Source organism: Pelmatolapia mariae, linkage group LG1 (assembly GCF_036321145.2).
Source record: "Pelmatolapia mariae isolate MD_Pm_ZW linkage group LG1, Pm_UMD_F_2, whole genome shotgun sequence".
NCBI lineage: Eukaryota > Metazoa > Chordata > Actinopteri > Cichliformes > Cichlidae > Pelmatolapia > Pelmatolapia mariae.
In genome coordinates this window covers 6,219,130-6,240,842 of record NC_086227.1, presented here as the reverse complement: position 1 = coordinate 6,240,842, position 21,713 = coordinate 6,219,130, and the positions used below count along the sequence as shown (strand labels likewise).

At 43.9% G+C, this 21,713-nt stretch overlaps 3 protein-coding genes across 4 annotated transcripts; 1 reads left to right on the top strand and 2 right to left on the bottom strand.

The window, feature by feature from the left end:
* Positions 1-781: 781 nt before the first annotated feature.
* kbtbd13a (kelch repeat and BTB domain containing 13a) lies at positions 782-2,278 on the top strand. The gene has a single exon (XM_063469413.1). The coding sequence runs from the start codon at positions 782-784 to the stop codon at positions 2,276-2,278; it is 1,497 nt and encodes a 498-aa protein (XP_063325483.1).
* A 336-nt stretch (positions 2,279-2,614) lies between these two features.
* ubap1lb (ubiquitin associated protein 1-like b) lies at positions 2,615-9,558 on the bottom strand. Of its 2 annotated transcripts, none has more exons than XM_063479685.1 (6): positions 9,478-9,558; positions 7,707-7,912; positions 5,809-6,375; positions 4,865-5,071; positions 3,159-3,260; positions 2,615-3,025 (listed from the first exon to the last, which is right to left on the bottom strand). In XM_063479685.1, exons 2-6 carry the CDS (start codon positions 7,812-7,814, stop codon positions 2,891-2,893), a joined length of 1,119 nt encoding a protein of 372 aa, XP_063335755.1. In that variant the 5' UTR covers positions 7,815-7,912; positions 9,478-9,558; the 3' UTR covers positions 2,615-2,890. The 2 variants fall into 2 exon arrangements, with proteins under 2 accessions (XP_063335755.1, XP_063335844.1); XM_063479774.1 differs by having other exon boundaries at positions 7,707-7,827; positions 9,478-9,528.
* Positions 9,559-10,813: 1,255 nt separating this feature from the next.
* pdcd7 (programmed cell death 7) lies at positions 10,814-20,865 on the bottom strand. Its single transcript, XM_063470695.1, has 5 exons — positions 19,479-20,865; positions 18,924-19,062; positions 13,029-13,259; positions 12,854-12,941; positions 10,814-11,267 (listed from the first exon to the last, which is right to left on the bottom strand). Exons 1-5 carry the CDS (start codon positions 20,340-20,342, stop codon positions 11,123-11,125), a joined length of 1,467 nt encoding a protein of 488 aa, XP_063326765.1. The 5' UTR covers positions 20,343-20,865; the 3' UTR covers positions 10,814-11,122.
* Between the last annotated feature and the right edge of the window lie 848 nt (positions 20,866-21,713).

Sequence of the window (21,713 nt, the reverse complement as noted above, 5' to 3'; positions counted from 1 at the left end):
GAGAGGTGAATAAACATATGGTGAGTAAAATGGGGTGAGAGAAGGAGAAAAGCACAGTCCATCATAGGAATCCCCCAGCAGCCTACAGCAGCCTATTGCAGCATAACTAAGGTAGGATTTAGGGTCACCTGATCCAGCACTAACTATATGCTTTATCAAAAGGAAAAGTTTTAAGCCTGAACAAGTTTTAGCATGATCGTGTTTAACCATTAAAGTAGGCTCCAAAGTGAGATCAAGATATTTATACTTCACTCTAATTTTGAAATTATGAGCAGAATCTTACTATAACCTTGCTATGTAGACCTGTACATTTGCCTTTATGTCGACTGTAGTGTTGGAAACACGTTGGAAAAAGACACAATAAACATAAGATAAAGATACCAGTGGAGGTCCTGCACTCTTTCTTTCCCTGCCCCTGGGGAAAAGCCCATTGTTATAGTTTGCTTGCTTATGTCGGTCAAGGACAAAGCTTCAGCTGTTCCAGAACTGTCAGCCACAAATGAAGGGCGAATCATCAGCACACTGACAGCTACTATCCAGCTCCTCTTTCTGCTCTGGCTGCATGTCCTCATAATGTACTTGAACTGTGTCACACCTCTAGCTGCTATGTATAGAGTCTGTTGTCAGAGCTCTGCAAACAAATAGTTTATACAGTGTCAGATACCCTCGGTCTGGATCAGAGGGATTCGCTCAAGCTTGTGGTACAACGCAGTCTACGTGCTGTAGTTTGGCGTAATTCAAACTTTTCTCGTTGTTAGCTTCCAGTTCCACCAGAGATGTAATGAAGATTTATGGAACAGATGTGATGGAGTCCAGCAGCTGCCCACACTTGAGCCAACAGTCAGGAAAATATAAGGGAGTAGACAGCCTGCGAGTCAGCATTAAAGACTGTGTTTTCATTGTGGATAAACCTACCGTAGTCAAAAACTGTGAGTACTTCAGAGCATTGTTCCAGTCAGGAATGAGAGAGTCTAAACAGGAGGAGGTCCAGCTGAAATGCGTGGGGAATCTGGGATTTCAAGTTCTGCTGCAGGTGCTGGATGGGAAGCCACCCATCCTCAACAGTGACGAGATCGTCGAAGCAATAGAGTGTACGGCTTTTCTCCAGGTGCCAGCTCTCACCAAACATTTGATCAATATTATAAATTCCGAAAACTGCTTGCTCATGTTTCATACAGCTGCAACCTACGGAGTGTGGGAGTTGTTCCACAGAGCAGCTTTATTCATCAGAGACATGTACACTGACCTAGGGGAGGAGGTTCGTAGCTTACCCAGTAAGCTGCTGGAGTACATTGAGTCTCTTCTCCCAAGTAGCTACATGGCAGTGTGCAGTCACTCTCCATCCACTGAGCTGCTCCAGGATGCCCAGAGGACAGTGTGTCATCTGGATGAAGAGCAAAAAGAGTGGCGAGTCCTCACGCATCTTCCTATGAGCACCAGCACCATCATGGCAGGCGTGGCAGTCCTCGACAACAAACTGTACATAATCGGAGGATTGTATGATTTAAGTAAAAAGGTAGTGGAGACTGGATTCTGCTACGATCCTGTGGCCAATTCATGGTCAGTGATTTGCGGACCTCAGCAGCTACGCTACAACTTCTCTCTGATAGGTCATGAGGAATGCCTCTATGCTATAGGAGGGGAGTATAACAAGAAGGCTCTGTCATCAGTGGAGAGATATGGGCTGTCTGATCAGAGCTGGAGTTTTGTTTCCTCCCTCCCGTGCCCTGCAGCCTCAGTGGTGTCCACTGTAGCCATGAAGAGGATCTATATCTGTCTTTGGAAAGGGAAAGGGGCCACAGACATCCATGGGTACGTACCTGAACACAATCGGTGGAATCTGGTCACTACACTCATCTGCCAGCACAGTTATGGTCTTCATATGGTGGCCCACAGGGATAATCTCTATGTGATGCGGAACGGACCATGTGAAGACTTCTTACAATGTGTGATGGACTGTTACAACCTGACTTCAGGTCAGTGGACAGTGATGTCCGGTCAGTACGGGAACAGCAAAAGCTCTCTGTTCACGGCAGTGGTCAGAGGAGATTCTGTGTTCACTCTCAGCAGGCACGTGACCACAGAGTACACCATAGAGGAGAACAAATGGAGGCTCAGGCGTGAGATGAAAGGTTTTGGCAGGATTGGATCCATATATACATTTTTGATGAGGCTGCCTAAACCCACTCTCTCCCTTTTAGGAAACTGCCCAAGCCAGAACCTCAGAGACACTGATGTCTGTCACAGATTTCCCCTGGGATGCTCTCAGCACATTTAAAAGCTGGTGATCATCATTGTGATTTCTATTCTAATAATATGTGGCAAAGGATTACAGCCCACACTGCGACTGTTTAAATCGCACCTCTAAAAACTGGTTTAGTCTGCCCAAACTATTATTTCAGACTGTTGACTGTTCAGACTGTCTACGGAGGAATCAAAGCAGTTATTTGATAACTAGCAGAATTGATGGATGAAGCTGCAAAACTAGCACTTATGTTGCTTTGCAGCTTTTTGTCGTGTTTGTTTGTGGGAACCACCCTGTAATATACAATTTTTATTGCACAGTCCTTGAAGAAAACAGATGGTCATGGTGTAAATTGATTTCACACTTTTAATAAGTTTGTTCACAATTACTACAAATATTTGCGTCACTTTAGACACAGCATGACTTTAATCAGTGTATATTTGTTTCAAAACTAATCTAAAAAAGTGGTAAAGAAGATATGGGTTAATTCAGAAATATGAATAGATCATCATCTAACAGTGCAGTGTCAGCATCAACTATATGTGTGCAGTTGTTTCATACCAGCACAAGGTCAGATATGACTGCAGTTTTTAGAATACAGATGATTGTCTGCAAGATATCAATGTGAAAAGTGTGTGTGTTTTATCAGGAAACACGCATCATAAGCTCCTCCAGGGCCCGATCTCGGTGGTTTTCATGAACCAGCAGCACTTCTTTGATGGCATTCTTCTGAAAGCCCATCTCATTGAACTGATTCAGCAGGTGTAGGAACTCCTTTGCCTCGAGAAAGAAAATATTTACTTTCTTTAAAGTTTCTAATCAAACTGACTTCATCAGACGAAAAGTGCCAAACTTTGTTGTCTCTGATAACTTTAAAGACTTGTGTGATACTGGAGCTCTTTGTATGGCTTACCTTTGTTTCACAGTTTTGAAACATCTCCAAGGCCTCTTCCACCTGGGACATGTCATAACCCAGCTGACACAGGTGGTCACAAGCCACCAGATAACTCAAGATCTGCCAAATATTCATTCATACAGAATGGACAAGAGAAGAGCTGTCACATGGAAAAAGTTATTGTCTGTTTCCAGTCAGATTCAATTAATACAATGGCTGAATACAATAACCTCAGTTTTATCTGCATTTAGAAGCAAGAAATTTTGGGTAGTCCATATGATTACATCTTTAAGGCATTCCTACAGTTTAACTAATCGGTGTGCATTATCTGGGTTTACGGATAGATAAAGTTGGGTATCTGGGTATGCTATGCCTTCTAGGGATAATGCCTAAGGGAAGCATGTATAATGTAAAAAGAACTAGTCCTAGGACAGAACCCGGTGGAACTCCATTATTAACCAAAATAACTGCCAAATCATTTTTTGTTAGTCAGTTGATTGATTCATTGGTTCAGGTAAATATATGTAATAAATAAATAAATTAAAAAGTAGTATAGATATGTGTAGTTTCATTTGTAAAGTGTAATTTTATATTTTCCATTTGTTTACAGATGGGTGATAAATAAAAGCAAAAACACAACCCTGGCACATGAGTGTGACAGATGAGGATGCCAGATGACTATTATATTAGGGCCAGCTGTTGTTTTTATATTCAGTGAAGTCAAGAGTAAGTTTAAAGTGATTTGGGGAAAAAAAACAACTTAACTTTCCTGTAGAACTTTCTCAACAACTTACTTTCCAAAGCAACCATTTTGTTAAAACTTATGTGTAAGATGTCATCTTTTCTGTTACAGGCCTTTGAAACTGTGGATGTTCCTCTACAAAGTATATAAACTTTAGTAATGCTCTGACTTACACTAATCCACTATCTACACATTACTTCACCCTGTTTCTGCTCTAACATACACAAAGCACAGTAACACAGTGTCCAGACCAATCAGGCACACAATAATATGCTCTGTAAGGCAGTCATTTCTTATTACTGTGATTCAGAAGATAATAATTTAATTCAATTTCATTTATAGTGCAAAAAGCACAACAACAGCCACCCCAAGGTGCTTTATATTGTTATGTAAAGACCCTACATTAATACAGAGAAGACAGAAAAAAAACCCCAACCCAATGTGACCCTCTATGAGCAAGAAATTTGGTGAAAGTGGGAAATATAAACTCCCTTTTAACGGGAAGAGCCTCCAGCAGAACCAGGCTTGGGAAGGGGCAATCATCTACCACGACAAGTTAGGGGTGAGCAGACGAAGCCAATGATAGAGAACCTCATACTGACTGAGACACAGAGTTCAGATCAGAGTGTGAACTCTGTGAAATCATGAAATACACTAGTCTTTAATCTTCCAGTATCAGAACTAACAAATGCTGCTGAAGGACTAAGTTTGTTTCTTTAAAGCTATTTAATCCATGCATAGTTAAGGCTGATCCTTGTTTCTCACCTATCCTTTCTTGTCTTTCTAGATTTATTCTGTTTGGTTCATGGACCCATAATACTGTAGGTCCAAGTGTGACCACTATTTTTACACTGACTTATAGTTGCTGTATTTGTACTGTATCAGTGTTTATAGAACAGACTGTATGATCCCGACAGCTGGAGCCAAAAGTTGACCAAGTGTTTCCGAGCAACACTGCCTTGTAGTTGGATATAACACTGACCTCATCTGGGGTCTGCTGTCCTGTCCTCTGAAGGGCAGTGATGGCAGTATGAAGAGAGTAGCCCCTTGCAGTGATGGCCTCCAGCAACTCTCTCTCCTCTGGGTTTAGAGCTGACAGGAGTTCTGCTGTAGAGTCCAAAGCAGAGGAGGACAAACCCCTGGGGCCCCACATGACAGGAGGGTTTCTACAGGTGTCTGGTCTGAATATCTAAGAAATGGCAGACTGCAGTGAATGTACAGCGAGTGGCTGAGAAAGAACAGGGCATGGTAGACCTGACATGCAATTTTAGTGAGAAGCACACAGGATTCACACTAGCTAATCCTCGTGAAGCTCTTGCACCTTGGCTGCATTCAGAGAGCATACTTTACGCAGATTATTTTTAGAGTGCAAATCCATGAAAAACATTTTGAAAATGCAAATAGAGAAAAGCTGGATAGGAAGAACTTATTTCCTTTCGTAGTTAATAGTGCTGACATTAAAAGAAATGTAATCCCATGAGAACATCTGACACATCTCAATAGCCACAACCCTGACTATAAACAGAGTGAACCTGTTTTCATGCTGAGCCTGTCTGGTTCTAGCTATACTCAAGATTGACCATGCAGCTCAGGTGATGGTACTGCCATGAGCTTCAAGCTATATTCAGACACTGTTAGGAAATAGAACTATCAATAGTCTAGACTACTGAGACTTAGCCACACTGCCAACTCACATGGCCTCGTGAATGAACAGCCACATACTAAAATTATGACAATAAACACAGCCAAAGTAAAGCTGGAAGACGGCTGTGTGAATTTAGTTCTTTTTTTTCCCTGGACAGTGATGCTGAATGTATCACAGTCATCAACTGTATTGTACTGTGTATTACATTCTGCAATGAAAAGTTTCAAAAGCACACGCACACATAAACACACAGCTTACTGATCACAATATGTTCCTCTTACCATGCTGGCTGTGCTGGTTCTGGCATGAGGGATCCTCATGTTTGAGGCTGTGTGTGATGAAGTGCTCTGGGGATAAGTCTCTGTGTTGGGATCTTGTTGTGTGGGCGTGTCAAGCACTGACAGTGAACACTGACGCAGGTTCTTTCTGCGCTGGTGGGGCAGGCTGCTCAGACAGGCCGGGGGGTTCAGCAGGTCAGGGACAAAGGCCTTCTGTGCTTTCCTCTGACCACGCTGACAGTTTGCAGGAGGCTGTTCCCCGGGACTCACTTTCACTATGGAACTCGTCTTGGCTTTCTGTGTAGTGCCCTCTTCGTCATCTGAAGGTGAGATGGTAAACTTGGTACGCAGGATGGAGGAGTTGAGGCTGTGGGACCGCTGCCGAGGGCTGGGCTCGCAGAAGTCCAAGCTCTGTCGACTGGCGTTCTGTTGTGGGCTGCTAAACAGCATCCAGTATGGTGGACAAGATGACAGCAGGCTTGATGAAGAGGAAGAGGGGTTAAGCTGGTGCTGGGTGGCAAAGCCACTTTGCAGCCCAGTTAGCACCCAGTTCTCCAGACTGAATCCATACTGTCAAACATGCAAACATCGTGTAAGTCCTTCTGTAGGTCTGAAGCTATTTTTAACCTCAACTCAATGATGACAGGCTTTTCATTACTTTACTTTATTTTCTAGTCTTTTGGCTTGCTAACATTAGCCAGTTGAGTGTAAACAACACCTTAACTGGCTAATGTAAGGCTCATGAAACTTATGGTAGCATCTAGCATCTCACATTATTAGCACTGACTACTCTAAAAACCATTTACAATACAGAAATGTCTAACATCTGGAAAGTATGTTGATTTGTACACTCAGTAATGAGGATGAAAAATACTTTGATAGGGATGCTCTCCCATTAATTATTGCATTAATGTGGCATGGAGACAACCCCCTTGTAGCCCTTTTGAGGTGATTTGAAGCCCAGGTTGCTTTGATGACAGTCTTCAGCTTGTCCTTATTTTGGGGTCAGATGTTTCTTATCTTCCATCCTGGCTTTTAACTCTGTGGGTGACTGACATTTTTTTAATTATTTTTTTTGCTATGTCTGGTTTTTGCTATTTTATTACTATATTTATATTTGTATTGTACAGCACTTTGGTCTACCAGGTGTGTTTTTAAAGTGCTATATAAATATATTAAAAAAATAAAAATAACAGACTATACTATGTTCTGTATTGTCATGTCCACCTTTTCCTTTTCCTATCCCATTCCCATTTAATCTACTTTCTATTAAAGTGCTTTGATGTAGCACTCAGCAAGCATCCAGCCTTTTCTGTGATCTTCTGTGGCTTACCCTCCTGTGCAGGGTTATGACGTCATGTCAATATGGACCAAAGTCTGAGAAATGTTTCCAGCACCTGGTTGAATCTAAGACAGATCCATACCAGTACTACCTGTTAAAGCGTACATCCTTTAGTGGTATGTGCAAGGCCCTCTACCTGCGAGTTTGAGGGTTCTGTGCAGTATCTCAGCTGATCCTAGGACTGCACTCTTGACCCGTGATGTTGTGTATGGAATCTGATCAGTTGTAACATTCTATCACGTTCTTGTCCGAGATCTACCTTTATCTTTCATATACTCATATAAAGCTGTAAAGAGCAATGTTGTCTTTTATTTGACAGTGCTAGTAAGTGTGTACTAATCACATACATACAAAAACCATAAAAAGTCAGATATTGAGCCAAGGTTCTTCCTTTAATTTATCACCTGTCAGTGTGATAGGGGTTTTTTAACCCTTTAAAGGAGTGAAATAATGGTGACAGCTCAAAACAGTGCAGCAAAGAAGGTACACCGCACAACAGACAGAACAGCGAGGAGGAACAAACAGGGAAACACTTCACAAGAGAGAGAAACACACTCACCTCTGTCTCCTGCAGGATGTTGAAGTAGTCAGGGACAGTCATACTGACAGAATATTTTAGTTCCTGAAAGGAAGCACTCTGAGGAACCCTCAGAGGTACACCATCCATACTGCTCAGTCCACTGAGAAAAACAAAGATAAGTCAGCCATAGAACAACTCACACAATCCCTCCAGTTGTGGATCTGTAGTGTGGACCGCCGTGCTCCCTAAAAGGAAACACAACAATCTGTATTTCAGCGAGCTCAGAAAGCTGCAGCATTCAGGCAGTGGCACTGTTCTAACCCCTTCGCTCTAACTCCAGAAGTGTGCAGTCCACTTCTGCTGACCTTTCAATATTTTCTGGTTTTATATTAGAGTCCCTGATGATACCTTCTATGAGAAGCCTGAAGATTTCCATTAGGCCAAATAAAACACTGTCTCTTTTTTCTCTCTGTAATCTGTCAAACATTATTGTTATTGCTAATATATTAAATAAAGTTATAAAAACAATTAACATTATGTGATAACTGGGTTATTATCAGTTCTTTTAATGCTTTTTGTATTTACTTTTTCCAGCATGTGAAAAAAGGTAAGAGCATCACTGCTTTGAGTGTTACTTTGGATCAACAACTGTTGAATGTTTAGATTCTACAGTAATAAGTCTGTCCTACAAAGTCCAAGTCCAGTCTTCCACCTGTCCTCCACAGAGGGGATTCCACTAAACTTCAGCAGGCTATTTTCATCTTCATAAAGGTGGCGCACATTAGAAGTCGAAACTGTTCAGTGAGTACAGGTTGTCATCATCAGCACAATCAATCCATAAATCTTCCTTCAACTACTCTTTTTGTCAAACAGTACAATCTTTTGTTGTAAGGTACGGTTGTGGTCTTTAGGGCAGTTTTGTTCTCCATGCTCAGTCAGGCTTGAATAAAGATGTCAGACTGCCAACAACACTCAATCCATTTCTCAGTCATCAGCACACAGGTACCATGACTCTATCATTACTCTGCATCAGTAGAAATGATGCAGCCTCTGTTATCCTCCTCTAGGCTCATAGAAACTACTAGGATGAAGAGGAGCTCTGCTGAAGTGTTGATCACATTCATAAACAGTAGAGCATGAAGAAGTGAGAAAGGATTTTCCTAGAAAACCGTCATCATGAGCTTTTCCTTTCTGTCATCTCAAGCTCAGATTAGAGAACGGACGGCCTCTTTCACAAACACATATAAACCTACAGTGTGTCTGTAGGTGTTTATGTGTGTGTGCGAGAGAGATGGTACAGAAAACTCCGTGCACTCAGCACTAATCAGGTTTTTGCAGCATAAAGACACAGCCCAGCCAGCAGACAGATGGCCGAGGACTTGCAACACCAAAGAGCACAGATGCTGGAGAGGCTTTGTGTGTCACCTCTGACGCTTTCTGCTGCTGAACAAATAAGAACAAATGTATATATGACTATTTCTAAGTTCAAAAGCTGTGCAAGACTTGTTAAGACAAGTATAATTATCTGATGCTGCACACTCAGTACTCTTTAAGTCACTAGGGAGGGCACATAGCAGACTATATCCCTTTCATAAATACAACAAAATGTGCTCTAAATCCCCCACTCTCTCTTTCAGAAAACTGCATATATATATATATATATATATATATATATATATATATATATATATATATATATATATATATATATATATATATATATATATATATATATATATATATATGTACACACACACACACACACAGAGATCTAATGAAATGCACTGTTTAAAATAGAAAAAAAGCTTACCCTTGTGTCTTTATGTTGTCAGAGCTGCAGTCACTCAGTTTGTGATGTATCACTCATCACTTAGAGAACCACCTGGGACACTAATCCACTGATCTCCAGTAACCCTCATCAGCTGACTTACTGTGTACACAGTCGACAGCTCAAGAGAAGCAAGTAAGAACATCAGATAGTGCTTCCAGTCGCTAGGACACCCACATGTTCCTAATATTTGTGTGAAGTCACACCAAATGTTAGACTCCAGGGTACCTGTCTGAGTCTGAACTTATATGTGTATATACACACAGACCATTTTATTAGGTGTACGTGTACAACTGACTATTTGTGCAAGTACATAATCAGCCAATCACACGGCAGCAACTTAATCCCTTTAGCTATGTAGACCCAATCAAGACGCACTACTGAAGTTTAAATAACAGAATGGACATGAAAAAAAGTGATTGAAGGGACTTTGAGTTTGGCATGGTTGCTGGTGCCAGGCTGACCTGAATATTTCAGAAACTGATGATCTGATGGCATTTTTAACACACACACACACACACACACACACACAGATTTACAGAGAATCCTCTGAAAAAGAAATATTCAGTGAGCAGCTTTCTGGTGAAAGCAGCTGTGGCAGGAGTAAGGGGAGAACGACCAGACTGCTTTAAACTGTCTGCAGAAGAGCTCCTTAGTGCCTGCTCAACACTGTTGAACGCCAGTCTACCCAAGTATTATTGCTTATGCGCAGGCATCTTCTTTAGGATAATCCGTCGTGAGGTAAAGCCCAAATAATGTCAGACTGGGTTCTTGAGCGTGACAACTAAGGCTGTTCTGAAGTCAATAAGGACTTAACACACACTAATTATACCTAACAGCATAGTGGCCACACTTACGTCCTGGTCACTTTATTAGGTGCATTGCATGTTTTCACAGTGGAAGACAATCATATTAAACATGGCAACATGACCGAGGAGGTCAAAGAACGTACATGTGATCCCTGTGAGATAAACACCTTTTCGGCTCTTGGCTCTGATGTTTATACAGGGCAGCTAATCAGAAGACCAGACATCTTAAAGTTAATTGGGGGGGGGGGGGGGGGGGGGCTGTAATATTTGTACCTAACAATATAGTGTTGTAAAGTATTTGTATAGAAATGAAGCTGCTGAAGACCACAGAGCTGAGAAAACACACCAGACGATCAGAGGACCCAGACACCATCCTGCTACTCTATGTGCCCACACCTCTGTGATCGAGCTGCAGTGTTTACCCTTCTCATGTGAGTCTGGCAACAGGTGACACTTTCTCCTAAACACATGGGCACTGAACCATGAGTAATATGTTAAGCTGTGGATAATAAACTGCGTGACAACTTCATTTTCACTTAATTTTATTTTGTCTTCGGAAAATTCATCAGAGTAAAATACAAACTATTACTGAGTAAAGAAAACAGGCATAAGTCAATACTGTGGGCTGTTCCACAGCTGCACCTCACACAGATAAAACACTTCCTGTTGTCCCAAGAAGGCTTACATCTGTTTCAAATTCAGAGACCTGCTGCTCCTCTCATCTAAACGTCGATGGAAGCGTGTTGAAAACTCCAGGTAAGCTGCGGCCATCTTTGTCACTGTCACCTGGTTGCTGCACTGTGCATGCCGAGGACAAGTCAGAGGTTCTCACAGTCAGTGTCAGTAGTCTGCAGGGTGGAGGCCCAGGCCTGGTCTGATGGGGGGTTTGGCAGGACCCAGCTCTGAGGAACGGATGAACTATCAGGATGATCTACTGCCACCAAACATGTGTCCCATTCTTTTCTGAAACACACAAATACGTGGGCAGCAGAACTTAATTTTATTAGTGAAACTGCTGGTATATGAAATACGAAATCATAGCTCGTTCTCTTATTGAACAGCTGTTTTTGCCAATGAGTCCTCTCTCTGTCACTTCTAACATTATACATGTCGGAATGTGCAAAACTATGATAAATGCAACCACCAGAGGCCACTGCAGCCTTGCTGCTGCCACTGGAATGAAGAGTGGGAGTAACAGCCACACACACTTAGTTAACTCATCATCATCAGTGTGAACACCTCGAGGAAAGCAGAAGTTTGGCCAGTTTGCAGGTCTGCAGGACTCAGGTATGTTAAACACAGTGCCAAGGAAGAAGATGTCAGCAGCACTGCTGTCATTTCCAAACGTCATTTCCAAGTCCTTCATTCTGCAGTGAGCAGGATCATCCACATTCAACACTGCTGCCACTCTTCCCCAGAGTGGATGTCCCAGCCAACTCTTTGGGGTGAGTTGGCTGCAAAAGACCAAAGACCTCTATTTCTGACCACAGTTAGCATGTTAAACGGTTAAAGTTCAGGACGGCAGGGTCAAAAAGAGACTCGTTTGAAGCACAGCCAAGAGGAAGCCTCTCCGCTGTACAAGAACACGGCAGCACGGTTCCATGTGAACAAACCACAAGAACAAAGACCATTACACACACTTCACACTCAGCAGCAGTCAGCTCATGCTGCTTTGTACTGCCAGGTCAACAGCTTGCGCTAAAATGCTGCAAAACGTTTTAGTTCAGCTTGCAGCTCCAAAGCTCAAACTCTGTAAATGATAATGTTGCAACATTTCAATCAAACATTGAGTCAGTTTCTAGTCACACAGTACTGTGGCTGTTCACCAGTTTAGCTTCCCCCACTCTCTACCCTCGTCAGTGCTGCGTTGTCCAATAAGAAGCAAATGCCCCAAAAACACAGTGCTTTGGTCCACAAGCAGCTGTCACTCTGATTTCACAGTATTAATGTTTTGAGCTGTAAGAGACAGAGACGACAGAGCAGAGATCAGTGACCAACACAAAAGATCCAAATTAGTGACTAACTGAACTCTTGTCAGCCATGTAACTCATTGCTCTACTCACAGAGGTTCCAAAATGATGCCTGTGGTTGTCTTTGGTAATGTGTCCATTATACTTGCTCCTTTTTCCATTTAGGCTGGAACACCAATCTTTTTTTTTTTTAAATGAACATTTTTTTATTGAAACTTTTAGTTGTGAACAAAGCAAAAATAATAACACTTGTTGTACTCTGTTTTACACACACCAAGCCCCACACCAACCACTACTCACTTATATACACCTGTACATCAAGTGGCAAAGAGCCAACTGGTGAAAGAAGACCAAATACAGTTATACTGATAATATTTATCTAATAGACCACAAGCCATTTTTTCATAAGATGCCAATTTAACCACTGTCGTCAGCCATCCTTCACAGGGATGGACTGAAGGACAAACGCTGGCATTTTCTCTCCCTTCATATTTTCTACACTTTCCTAACAAAGAGTAAAAAGAATGAGCCCAACAGAGAAAGCAAAGTGTACAAGAGCAGTGTGAAGAGCAGACTGACCTGATGTGGATGAGTGCATGCAGCGAGTGCTCCGCCTGGCTGTAATAGTCTCTGAAGGGCTGCAGGCCAAAGTCGCCTGGGAACTCCTCTATCAAACAAACACAACAGGAGTGGGTGACAACACAGTCATACCCTGTGCACTCACACACACACGCAAACACGTGCACAGCCATACCTCCAAACAGCATGGAGTCCACTCTGTGCTTCCTCTGCAGCTGTCTCTCTCTCTCCTTCCTCACTCGGCGCTCCCGCTCTCTCCTCCTCTCCTCCTCTTGCTCTCCTTCCAGCATCACCATCAGGGCCTTCTCCTCTGCCGAGTAAACTACAGTCCTCCTCTTTATCACCATTCTCAGCTGCTCCAGTGTGCTGCTGAACACCTCGTCACTCTGCAACTCAGTCACGATGCCTGTGTGATGGAAATGTATTTTATTTATGTACTGATCACATGTTTCAGTAATATCGCTTTTGTGTCACTCAGTTGAATTCATGTGGGACAGCATTTAGTTTCAACTTTATTGCACGCTCAGTTAGGCTTCGTGAGAACGTTGCAGACACCCAGGGGCCATGTGGGGGGATTCAACAGGTGGTGGAGATTTTTGTTCTAATATCTCTCGGGAAGTGGTGGGATGAGGCAGGAAGCAGTTTTTAGGTGACACTGTAAGAGGAGATAATGGTTGTAAACTCTACCTCTTTCTCTGAGGGGGTCAAGGATGACCTGTATTTAAAGAAGTGGTGTGCTTTTCAATGTTAATTAAACTTCCACGACACCTGGCATAAATAGAGTCACATGTCTCATGTCTAAATCTATGTGCGAGTTTAAACTTGGGAATTAAACATTTCTGCATAACTTCACGCTGGGACGCCTGCACGGACTCTCTCAGATTCCAGGACACTTGTGGATGTCAGTGGATGTGAGGCTCATGACGCACCTATGAATGTATGGATACATGTGTCCTGAAGTCCAAAGCATTCCATTTGCCTTAAATCTCACCTACATCAGGTCAGGTTCCCCCACCTGCACTCTAACAACCCTCAGACTGTTCCAAGTGTCCATAATCCACGCAGTTCATCTCTTGTTTGTTTGATCAGTCATCACTGATCAGTGACCAACACAAAAGATCCAAATTAGTGACTAACTGAACTCCTGTCAGCCATGTAACTCATTGCTCTACTCACAGAGGTTCCAAAATGATGCCTGTGGTTGTCTTTGGTAATGTGTCCATTATACTTGCTCCTTTTTCCATTTAGGCTGGAACACCAATCTCTTTTTTTTTTTTTTTTTTTAAATGAACATTTTTTTATTGAAACTTTTAGTTGTGAACAAAGCAAAAATAATAACACTTGTTGTACTCTGTTTTACACACACCAAGCCCCACACCAACCACTACTCACTTACATACACCTGTACATCAATTTTGCATGCCTTCATCCACTTCTTCCTATCCAGGGCGTCTTCTGGTGTAACATTCGCAGCCTTCATATCATCTTTGATTCGGTCCATCCAGCGCTTTTTTGGTCTTCCTCATGGCCTGTTTCCACCCAAATCTAATTGCTGGGCTGTCTTTGCGATGGAGTTCTTATCGCTACGGACAACATGGCCGTACCATCGGAGCCTCGCCTCTCACATCTTGTCTGTGATCGGTGTCACTCCCCAACGTTTCCTGACATCTTCGTTCCTCGCTCGGTCAAGTCGTGTGAGACCCAGAGGCCACCTCAGCATCTTCATCTCCATGGTGTGAAGGGCTTGTTCGTGTTTGGTCATCGCTGGCCAGCACTCTGACCCGTAGAGTGCCAATAGGCGCACGGTCGACTTATAGACTTTCGCCTTAAGATAGATTGGCATTCTCTTGTCGCATAAGACTCCACTGACCTGACGCCACTTCATCCACGCTGCGTTGACACAGAGTCTGGTGTCTGGTAGAGTTTCGCAGTCCGAAGTGACAAGGGACCTGAGGTACTTAAATTGGGCAACTTTAGTCAGCGGCACGCCATCGATAGTGATGGTACTGTTGGTCTGGGGGCCGCATTCAAGGTACTCAGTCTTCTTGATGTTCAGGCGCATGCCGTTTTCGGAGAGCCGATCTTTTCACGCTTGTGTTCGGGTTTGCAGGGCTAGGCAGTTTTCTGTTTCTGATAGGCACACATCATCTGCATACAGGAGGCTCCATGGATGTGGTGACTGCAGATCAGCCGTCGTGGTGTCCATACAGAGGGTGGAACAGCAGGGAAGAGAGGGCCGAGCCCTGGTGGACACCAACGGTAATCAGGAAGGCTGGTGATGTTCCCGCTGAACATCGGACCGCGCTTGTGACATAACGATAGAGCAGCTGAGTCCATTTCACATAAGCTTCCGGGGCACCATGAGTTCGTAGTGATCGCCAAATCAGCTCGTGGGGCGCAGATCGAATGCCTTTTCCAGATCCAGGAAGACCATGTGTACCGTCTTGTTCTTTTCCCGGTGCTTTTCCATCAGCAAACGGGCCATGTGGTTAGTTCGATAGTTCCACAGCCCTTAACAAAGCCGCACTGGTTCGGGGTGATTGTGACCAGTTGACGGATCAGATTTTCCAGGACACGTTCGAAGATCTTCATTGCATGGCAGAGTAGACGAATCGGTCGGTAGTTGGTGCACTCTGTGACGTCTCCCTTGCCCTTCCAGGTGGGCACTGTGATGCTCGTTGTCCAAGCTCAGGGGGTTTTGTCTTCGGCTGTGATACGGTTGAAGAGCACCGCAAGATATGTTGTACCGCGGTCGCCCATCATCTTCCAGATTTCAGCTGGGATGTCGTCTGGTCCTGTGGCTTTTCCGTTTTTCATTTTCTTCAATGCGTTTCGGACTTCGGCAGTGGTGATTGGTGTGACAGGCCCTGCGACTGGGTCTGCGGGTGGGATAGGCGGATGTGTAAATTCTTCATTGCTGATTCCAGCGAAGTAATCTGACCAGCGTTGAAGGATGTCTCGGGGGTCTCGCAGAACCTGCCCTTTCGGCTCCCTTGATTTGGACAACATGGTTCGTATCGATGTCCTGCTTCGCGCGGTGGTGGGCTTTGGTGAGTCGGTAGATGTTATTGGCCCCCTTTGGGGTTTGGAGCTGGTCATAAAGATCTTCGTAGTGTCGTCTTTTCGCAGAGGCCACTGTCCTCTTTGCTGCCGATTTCAGCGAGCGTATCGGGTGAAATCTTCATGCGCTCACGATCGCCACCAAGTCTTATGGGCCAGCTTCTTCGCTTTTATTGCTTTTTCTACCTCCTCATTCCACCACCAGAGCTGTTTCTCGATGTATTTAATGCCCGGTTTCATTGAACCAACGGTGTCCTCTGCAATGTTGTGGATGCGCTCCACCGCTTTAGTCCACATCTTCTCGGCAGGTTGGTCAGTGTTCGCTGTAAGATGAGATGAGCATGGTTGTCAGTTACTCCTTGTGCTCCTTCGCCTTCCACCATTTCTCCAGCAATTGTCTATAGGTATCAAATTCCATTTGAGCAGTTGTTGCGGTGTTCGATGCCACTGTCTCCAAGACTCCAAGACCATATTATGATATATGGTCCAACCAGAAACTGTGGATGACTGCAGAGGTGCATGAACTGCTAAAGACTGCTAAAAACTGCTAGAGACTCCACCTTCAGAGCAGGCGACAAGGCCTTTACACGTTACCACAGTGACCAGAGAGCATTAAGGGGCTGAGAGGAGGATGCTACTCTCAATGTTGTTGGCGCATTTAAGGAGGACGCTGCTAATAAAGTTACAAAATTACATAATGAATTCGCGTTTATTATTATATTTACAAAATACCACAGTTTTTGTCTTGGTCATATGATTTTACTTTGTTGTATTTATCCACGACAACTTAATGGCCGGTCCATGAAAATATTGTCGGACATTAAACTGGTCCATGGTGCAAAAATGGTTGGGGACCGCTGTGCTGAACAACTTCTATGCACGGTTTGATGAACGAAGTGTTGGTGAGCAAGCCCACTCCCCCTTATGTTTTGTGTCTGACCTCGGCTGATGTGAGAAAAACTCTTCGCAGAGTTAAACCAAGGTAGGCTGCTGGTCCAGTTAACATCTCTGGGAGAGTGTTCAGAGAATGTGCAGACCAGCTGACAGATGTCACTGACATCTTCAACCTCTTCCTGAGCACTGCTGTCATCCCAACGTGCCTCAAGGTCACCACCATTGTTCCTGTGCCAAAGAAGTCCCCAGTGTCCTGCCTCAATGACTACCGTCCCGTTACACTTAAACCCATTATGATGAAGTGCTTCGGGAGTTTCGTCATGAGGCAATCAAGACCCGGCTGCCACCCACACTGAACCCACTGCAGTTCGCCTATCACCCAAACCGATCAACAGATAACGCCATTGCCACCACCCAACATCTTGCTCTCACCTACCTCGACAATAAAGACATGTATGTGCAAATGCTGTTCATAGACTTCAGTTCATTATTCAACACAATCATTCCTCAGCACCTCGTTGGAAAACTGAGCCTGCTGGGCCTGAACACCTACCTCTGCAACTGGATCCTGGACCTTCTGATGGAGAGACCTCAGACAGTCCGGATCAGTAACAGCATCTCCAACACAACCACACTGAGGACCCGAGCCCCTCAGGGCTGTGTGCTCAGCCTACTGCTGTTCACGACTGTGCAGCAATGCACAGTTCGAACTACATCATCGATTTTGCAGAGGAAACGACTGTGGTGGGTCTCTTTGCACAATCTCATACACACATGCGCGCACACCTACTTTAAGTTACTTTTTGGACAGTGCTCAGTCTTTTTGCACAACCCACTGTCATTGTTGCAGTGTTGTGACTGCACTGTCCTGTGTCTGTATCGTTCTGTTGTCTGGTGTTGCACTGTTTTTTGCAATTTTGGCACACTTGTACTTTATATAGTCCTTCGTTGATTGCCTGTTATACGTAATATGTAGCACCATGATCTTGGAGGAACTTTGTTATGCTCCACTGTGTACTGTACCACATGGTTGAAATGACAATAAAGCCACTTGACTTGACCTGTCCCAGAGAAACTGCTGAATCAAACTATCCAGTTCTTTAAAATAAGAATCTTGAATATATAAGTGGGATACTAGATATTATATAACAAATCACATGTGCAGTCATCATCTTAATATAGTTGATTTTGCCCCATTGTGTAAGGTGTATTCTAAACAATCTACCAATTTTTTCCAGCATTGGTCCCATGTTTGCTTTAACCATATCGGCATAGTCGGAGGCAATTTGTATACAAGAGTATCTGAGACCATTTGAGGACCACCAAAATTTTCACTGTTTGTATAAAGTATAAGGGCACTGTCCTAACATGGGCATTATTCTGCCCATGTCATGTTATTAATTTGCATATAAAATAAGTTTATGATGATTACTGTCCACAGCAACTTTCATGTTGTTTCTCAGCTTTTGTGCCAAAGGTTCTATGGCAATTGTGAACAACCCAGGGCTGAGGGGGCAACCTTGTCTCATGGATCTTTGTGAATAAAACGCGTCCGATATAAACCCATTTGTCAAAACGCAGGCCAAAGCCAAATTTTTCTAATGTCTTAAACAAATAATCCCATTCAACACAATTAAAGGCTATTTAACATAGCCCTATTCTTAGTATAAGAATGTAAAGCCTCCTTTTAGCTGAGATTCCTGTGTGGTGATATTTTCATTAGCTGCCTTCTTCATAAAAGGAAGCTAAGGAAATAATCCTCGCCCTCAAATATTCTTTCGTAGCATCCCACCAGACACCCATTTTTGTGTCATCTCGGGAAACAAATGTATGTCACCCTTAATCATTATAGCAAATAACGTGTCTTTAAGTAGGAACACATTCAAACGCCACCAACGACTTTTGGGGGTGTGTCAAATGTTTTTAAGGCATGGAAAAATTGTCCAACTGTAACCATGGTGAAGTCTGCAAAGCCCATTCAATGCTAAAGCATTAAAGACTCCAGCATAAATTAAGAAGAAAGATTCAACAAGCAAACAGGTTTGCTGCAACCTGACAGACAGGGGGAGAGTCCACCCTGAGAGTGCATCCAGCTCAATACAACACCCACTCTCACCTTTCTTGGATACCGCTTCTCTCCGTAGCCTACGCAGCTTCTCCAGGGATCTCAGGATGTCCTGCATCCTCTTCACATCGGCCTGCTTCTTCCTAACTTCACAAAGAACAGAGTCTGCAGCCATCTTCAGTTCCTTCTCCTGCAACACAAACACTAATGTTAGCATTTGAAGCTTCATCACTATCATGTCTACAGGAACAACACCACACAGGAGGACAGACGCTATGACAGGAACAAGCTGTGGCCATAATGAGCCCTGTTCAGAGTGTTTCATTCTGGGCCTTCGCACTTGATGCAGCCCTTCACTTCATCCCCTGAAACAAGCGGTTTGGAGCACCTCTTGTTTCAGGACCAACCGCTCTTTAAGCTTGCTGCAATCTGATTGGCTGCCGCTCATAAACACAGTCTTTGAAGCACTATGATCTGAGCCAAAAGTGGAATAAACTGTCCCAAACATGCAGCTGGCCTCATAATATGAAACCCTGGCCATGATTACAGCCACGGGAAGTGTAACAGTTAACTCTTTATACGCGTGGCTGACAACATCGTTCATACCTTTTTCTTCTCCTCCACTTCCTGCATCAGTTTCATCCTCCATTTGTCTACAGCGGTCTCTTTGAGAGACCTGCGCTCTTCCGCGTCTTTCTCCTCCTCCTTCGCTTCTCTCCTGGCTCTCAGTCTGCGGAGCCTCCTGCAACTAGCCCGGGACACTTGAGCCTTCAGCTCACCTAATCGCGAGGTGTCGGTGAGAAGTCTGGCTTTGTCCGCCAGCTCTGCCTTGATGCCTAAAGCCCTTAAATATGAGTGCGTCCACTCACCGTCATCGTGCAGAGAGTGAGTCAGAGTGTGACAAATGTCTTCCAGCCGTGAAATGAGCTGAGCTGCCCCGTACAGAGCCTGTCTGAGGGAGGAGATGGAGCTCAGTTGCGGCGGGTGCTGGCTCTGTAGCCTCCCGCAGCTCTTCTTCCCTGTGGCCTGTAAGAACTGTCTGACCCATTTCGTGTCCTGCTTCCTCTGCCGGGCCACATCATCGTCCGGATCCTGTGTCGCTACCGGGCCGCGGTGCTCCGTGTGGCTGCGGTCTGACGCTAGCTCACGGTCACAGCGGGGAGCGCGAGGCCGTGTTTGGAGTTGCTGGGGGGCTCCGGGGATGCTTGGGAGTGCCACGTTCAGGAGGTGTCCGGGGGGTGGGCAGCCGAAACCAGGCGGGGGCACAGAGGGGTCAAATCCATAAGGCTGGGCAAAAGGTGGCCCCGTGAAACCCACACCGAAGGGACGAGCGTCGTAAGCCGGCGGAGGCGTCCACGGTGGAGCCGTGAGGTCCGGCTCCCGTGCTTCGTGAAGCCCGGGGTGACTGTACGGCGAGTGCACATAGCGGCTGTTATAGCCCGGAGTGTCTGAGCGGTACGAGCTATCCATGGCCCTGTAACAGTCACCATATCCTTGAAAAAAAACCCTCAGAACTACACCGCTGAAATGCTAAACACAACAGTACACGGTGATCTTCTTCTTCTTCTGTATAGGGTTTATTGGCGGTTGGCAAACAGCAAAATGGTGCATTACCGCCACCAACTGGTGTGGAGTGTGGACCGGCGGTGATTTTCTTCTTTAGTTCTTGAGGTTTGTGTGGTAACCAACTTGCGGCTGCATCATCGCCACCTACAGGCGGAAATGTGGAACGGCCACTCAGGGGCCGCATCCTTCGAAGTACATGGCCTTCGCAGGCCGGAAGTGCGAGGCTGTTAAACGGCTGTTAAATGATGGTGTATGAACCCTGCATCCCGGTCCAAACTACTCTGAGTTTATTAAGGCTGTTGTGTTTTTAACATGTTTTAATGCTTTGTATGTTGTTGTATTTAATCTGAACAAGTCCATAAAAAGCCAGTGATCACTGTCGGCCTCTCTCGATTTTAGTGGCTCAGTTTTTAAAACCTTATCTTTTTAAAACCTTGTAACAGCACAGCCCATGCAGTAGTAAATTAATGACTAACTTCGTGTTGTTGATGGATTATCACAGTTGTTCTCCTGACTGAAGTTTGGTCTGTTTACAGCATCCTGCCATGCAATTGCATTTGTCTCTGGGAACCCTCACGTTAACTTTTATTGAGTGGAGAAAGGTTAGCGTTCATCCTCCAGCTTCACTGCACTAATGTGTTTATATTATGCTTACACTTACTTTGGTAATGCAAATATAATATGGCCAATATTAAATTTATTGTATTTAATAAAAAATTTACAGCACTGAACTTGAACTGCTTCAAATACTCAGCTTTGGTAAAGATTCAAATTGCATTTTTTTTTTTTTTACATTTCCTATCACTTTATGTCTTCATCTCAAAGACAATTATCTTTTACAGTGTATATATAGATACGTATGAAAGACAAATATTGTTCTTTTAAAATATGTTGGCATTACTAAATTTGTCTGAATGCTTACATATATGGGTAAAAAAAAAAATCGAGCTGTGATTAACTGTTTTTGATAAAATGAAGAGTAGACTCATATTTTAAATATTCCTTTACTGGGGGAGAAAATCATGCCATATCATAACTGCTTTAAGTCATACAGAATAGATAGCAGAGCCTTAAACAGGATGATTTCTGCTAAATGGGTCAAACTGGGCAGAAATGATACAAACACATAACATCCTTATAAAATATGGATATTCATTTTCAGGTGCATGCTGCTGCTGATACTTACATACTTTAGGTTTCTGAACATTAAGCTTGTTGCTGCCTTTCATAGTGTGTAGTTACACACTATGAAAGGCAGCAACAAGCTTAATGTTC

Excerpts from the sequence above, each read along its gene's own strand:
- kbtbd13a (XM_063469413.1), top strand. The coding sequence starts at position 782 with ATGAAGATTTATGGAACAGATGTGATGGAGTCCAGCAGCTGCCCACAC.
- ubap1lb (XM_063479685.1), bottom strand. The coding sequence starts at position 7,814 with ATGGATGGTGTACCTCTGAGGGTTCCTCAGAGTGCTTCCTTTCAGGAA. Across the intron at positions 5,072-5,808 it reads GAACCAGCACAGCCAGCATG|ATATTCAGACCAGACACCTG; the intron begins GTAAGAGGAACA and ends GCCATTTCTTAG. Across the intron at positions 3,026-3,158 it reads TTCAAAACTGTGAAACAAAG|GCAAAGGAGTTCCTACACCT; the intron begins GTAAGCCATACA and ends TTCTTTCTCGAG.
- pdcd7 (XM_063470695.1), bottom strand. The coding sequence starts at position 20,342 with ATGGATAGCTCGTACCGCTCAGACACTCCGGGCTATAACAGCCGCTAT. Across the intron at positions 19,063-19,478 it reads AAGTGGAGGAGAAGAAAAAG|GAGAAGGAACTGAAGATGGC; the intron begins GTATGAACGATG and ends TTTGTGTTGCAG. Across the intron at positions 11,268-12,853 it reads CATGCACTCATCCACATCAG|AAAAGAATGGGACACATGTT; the intron begins GTCAGTCTGCTC and ends TGTGTGTTTCAG.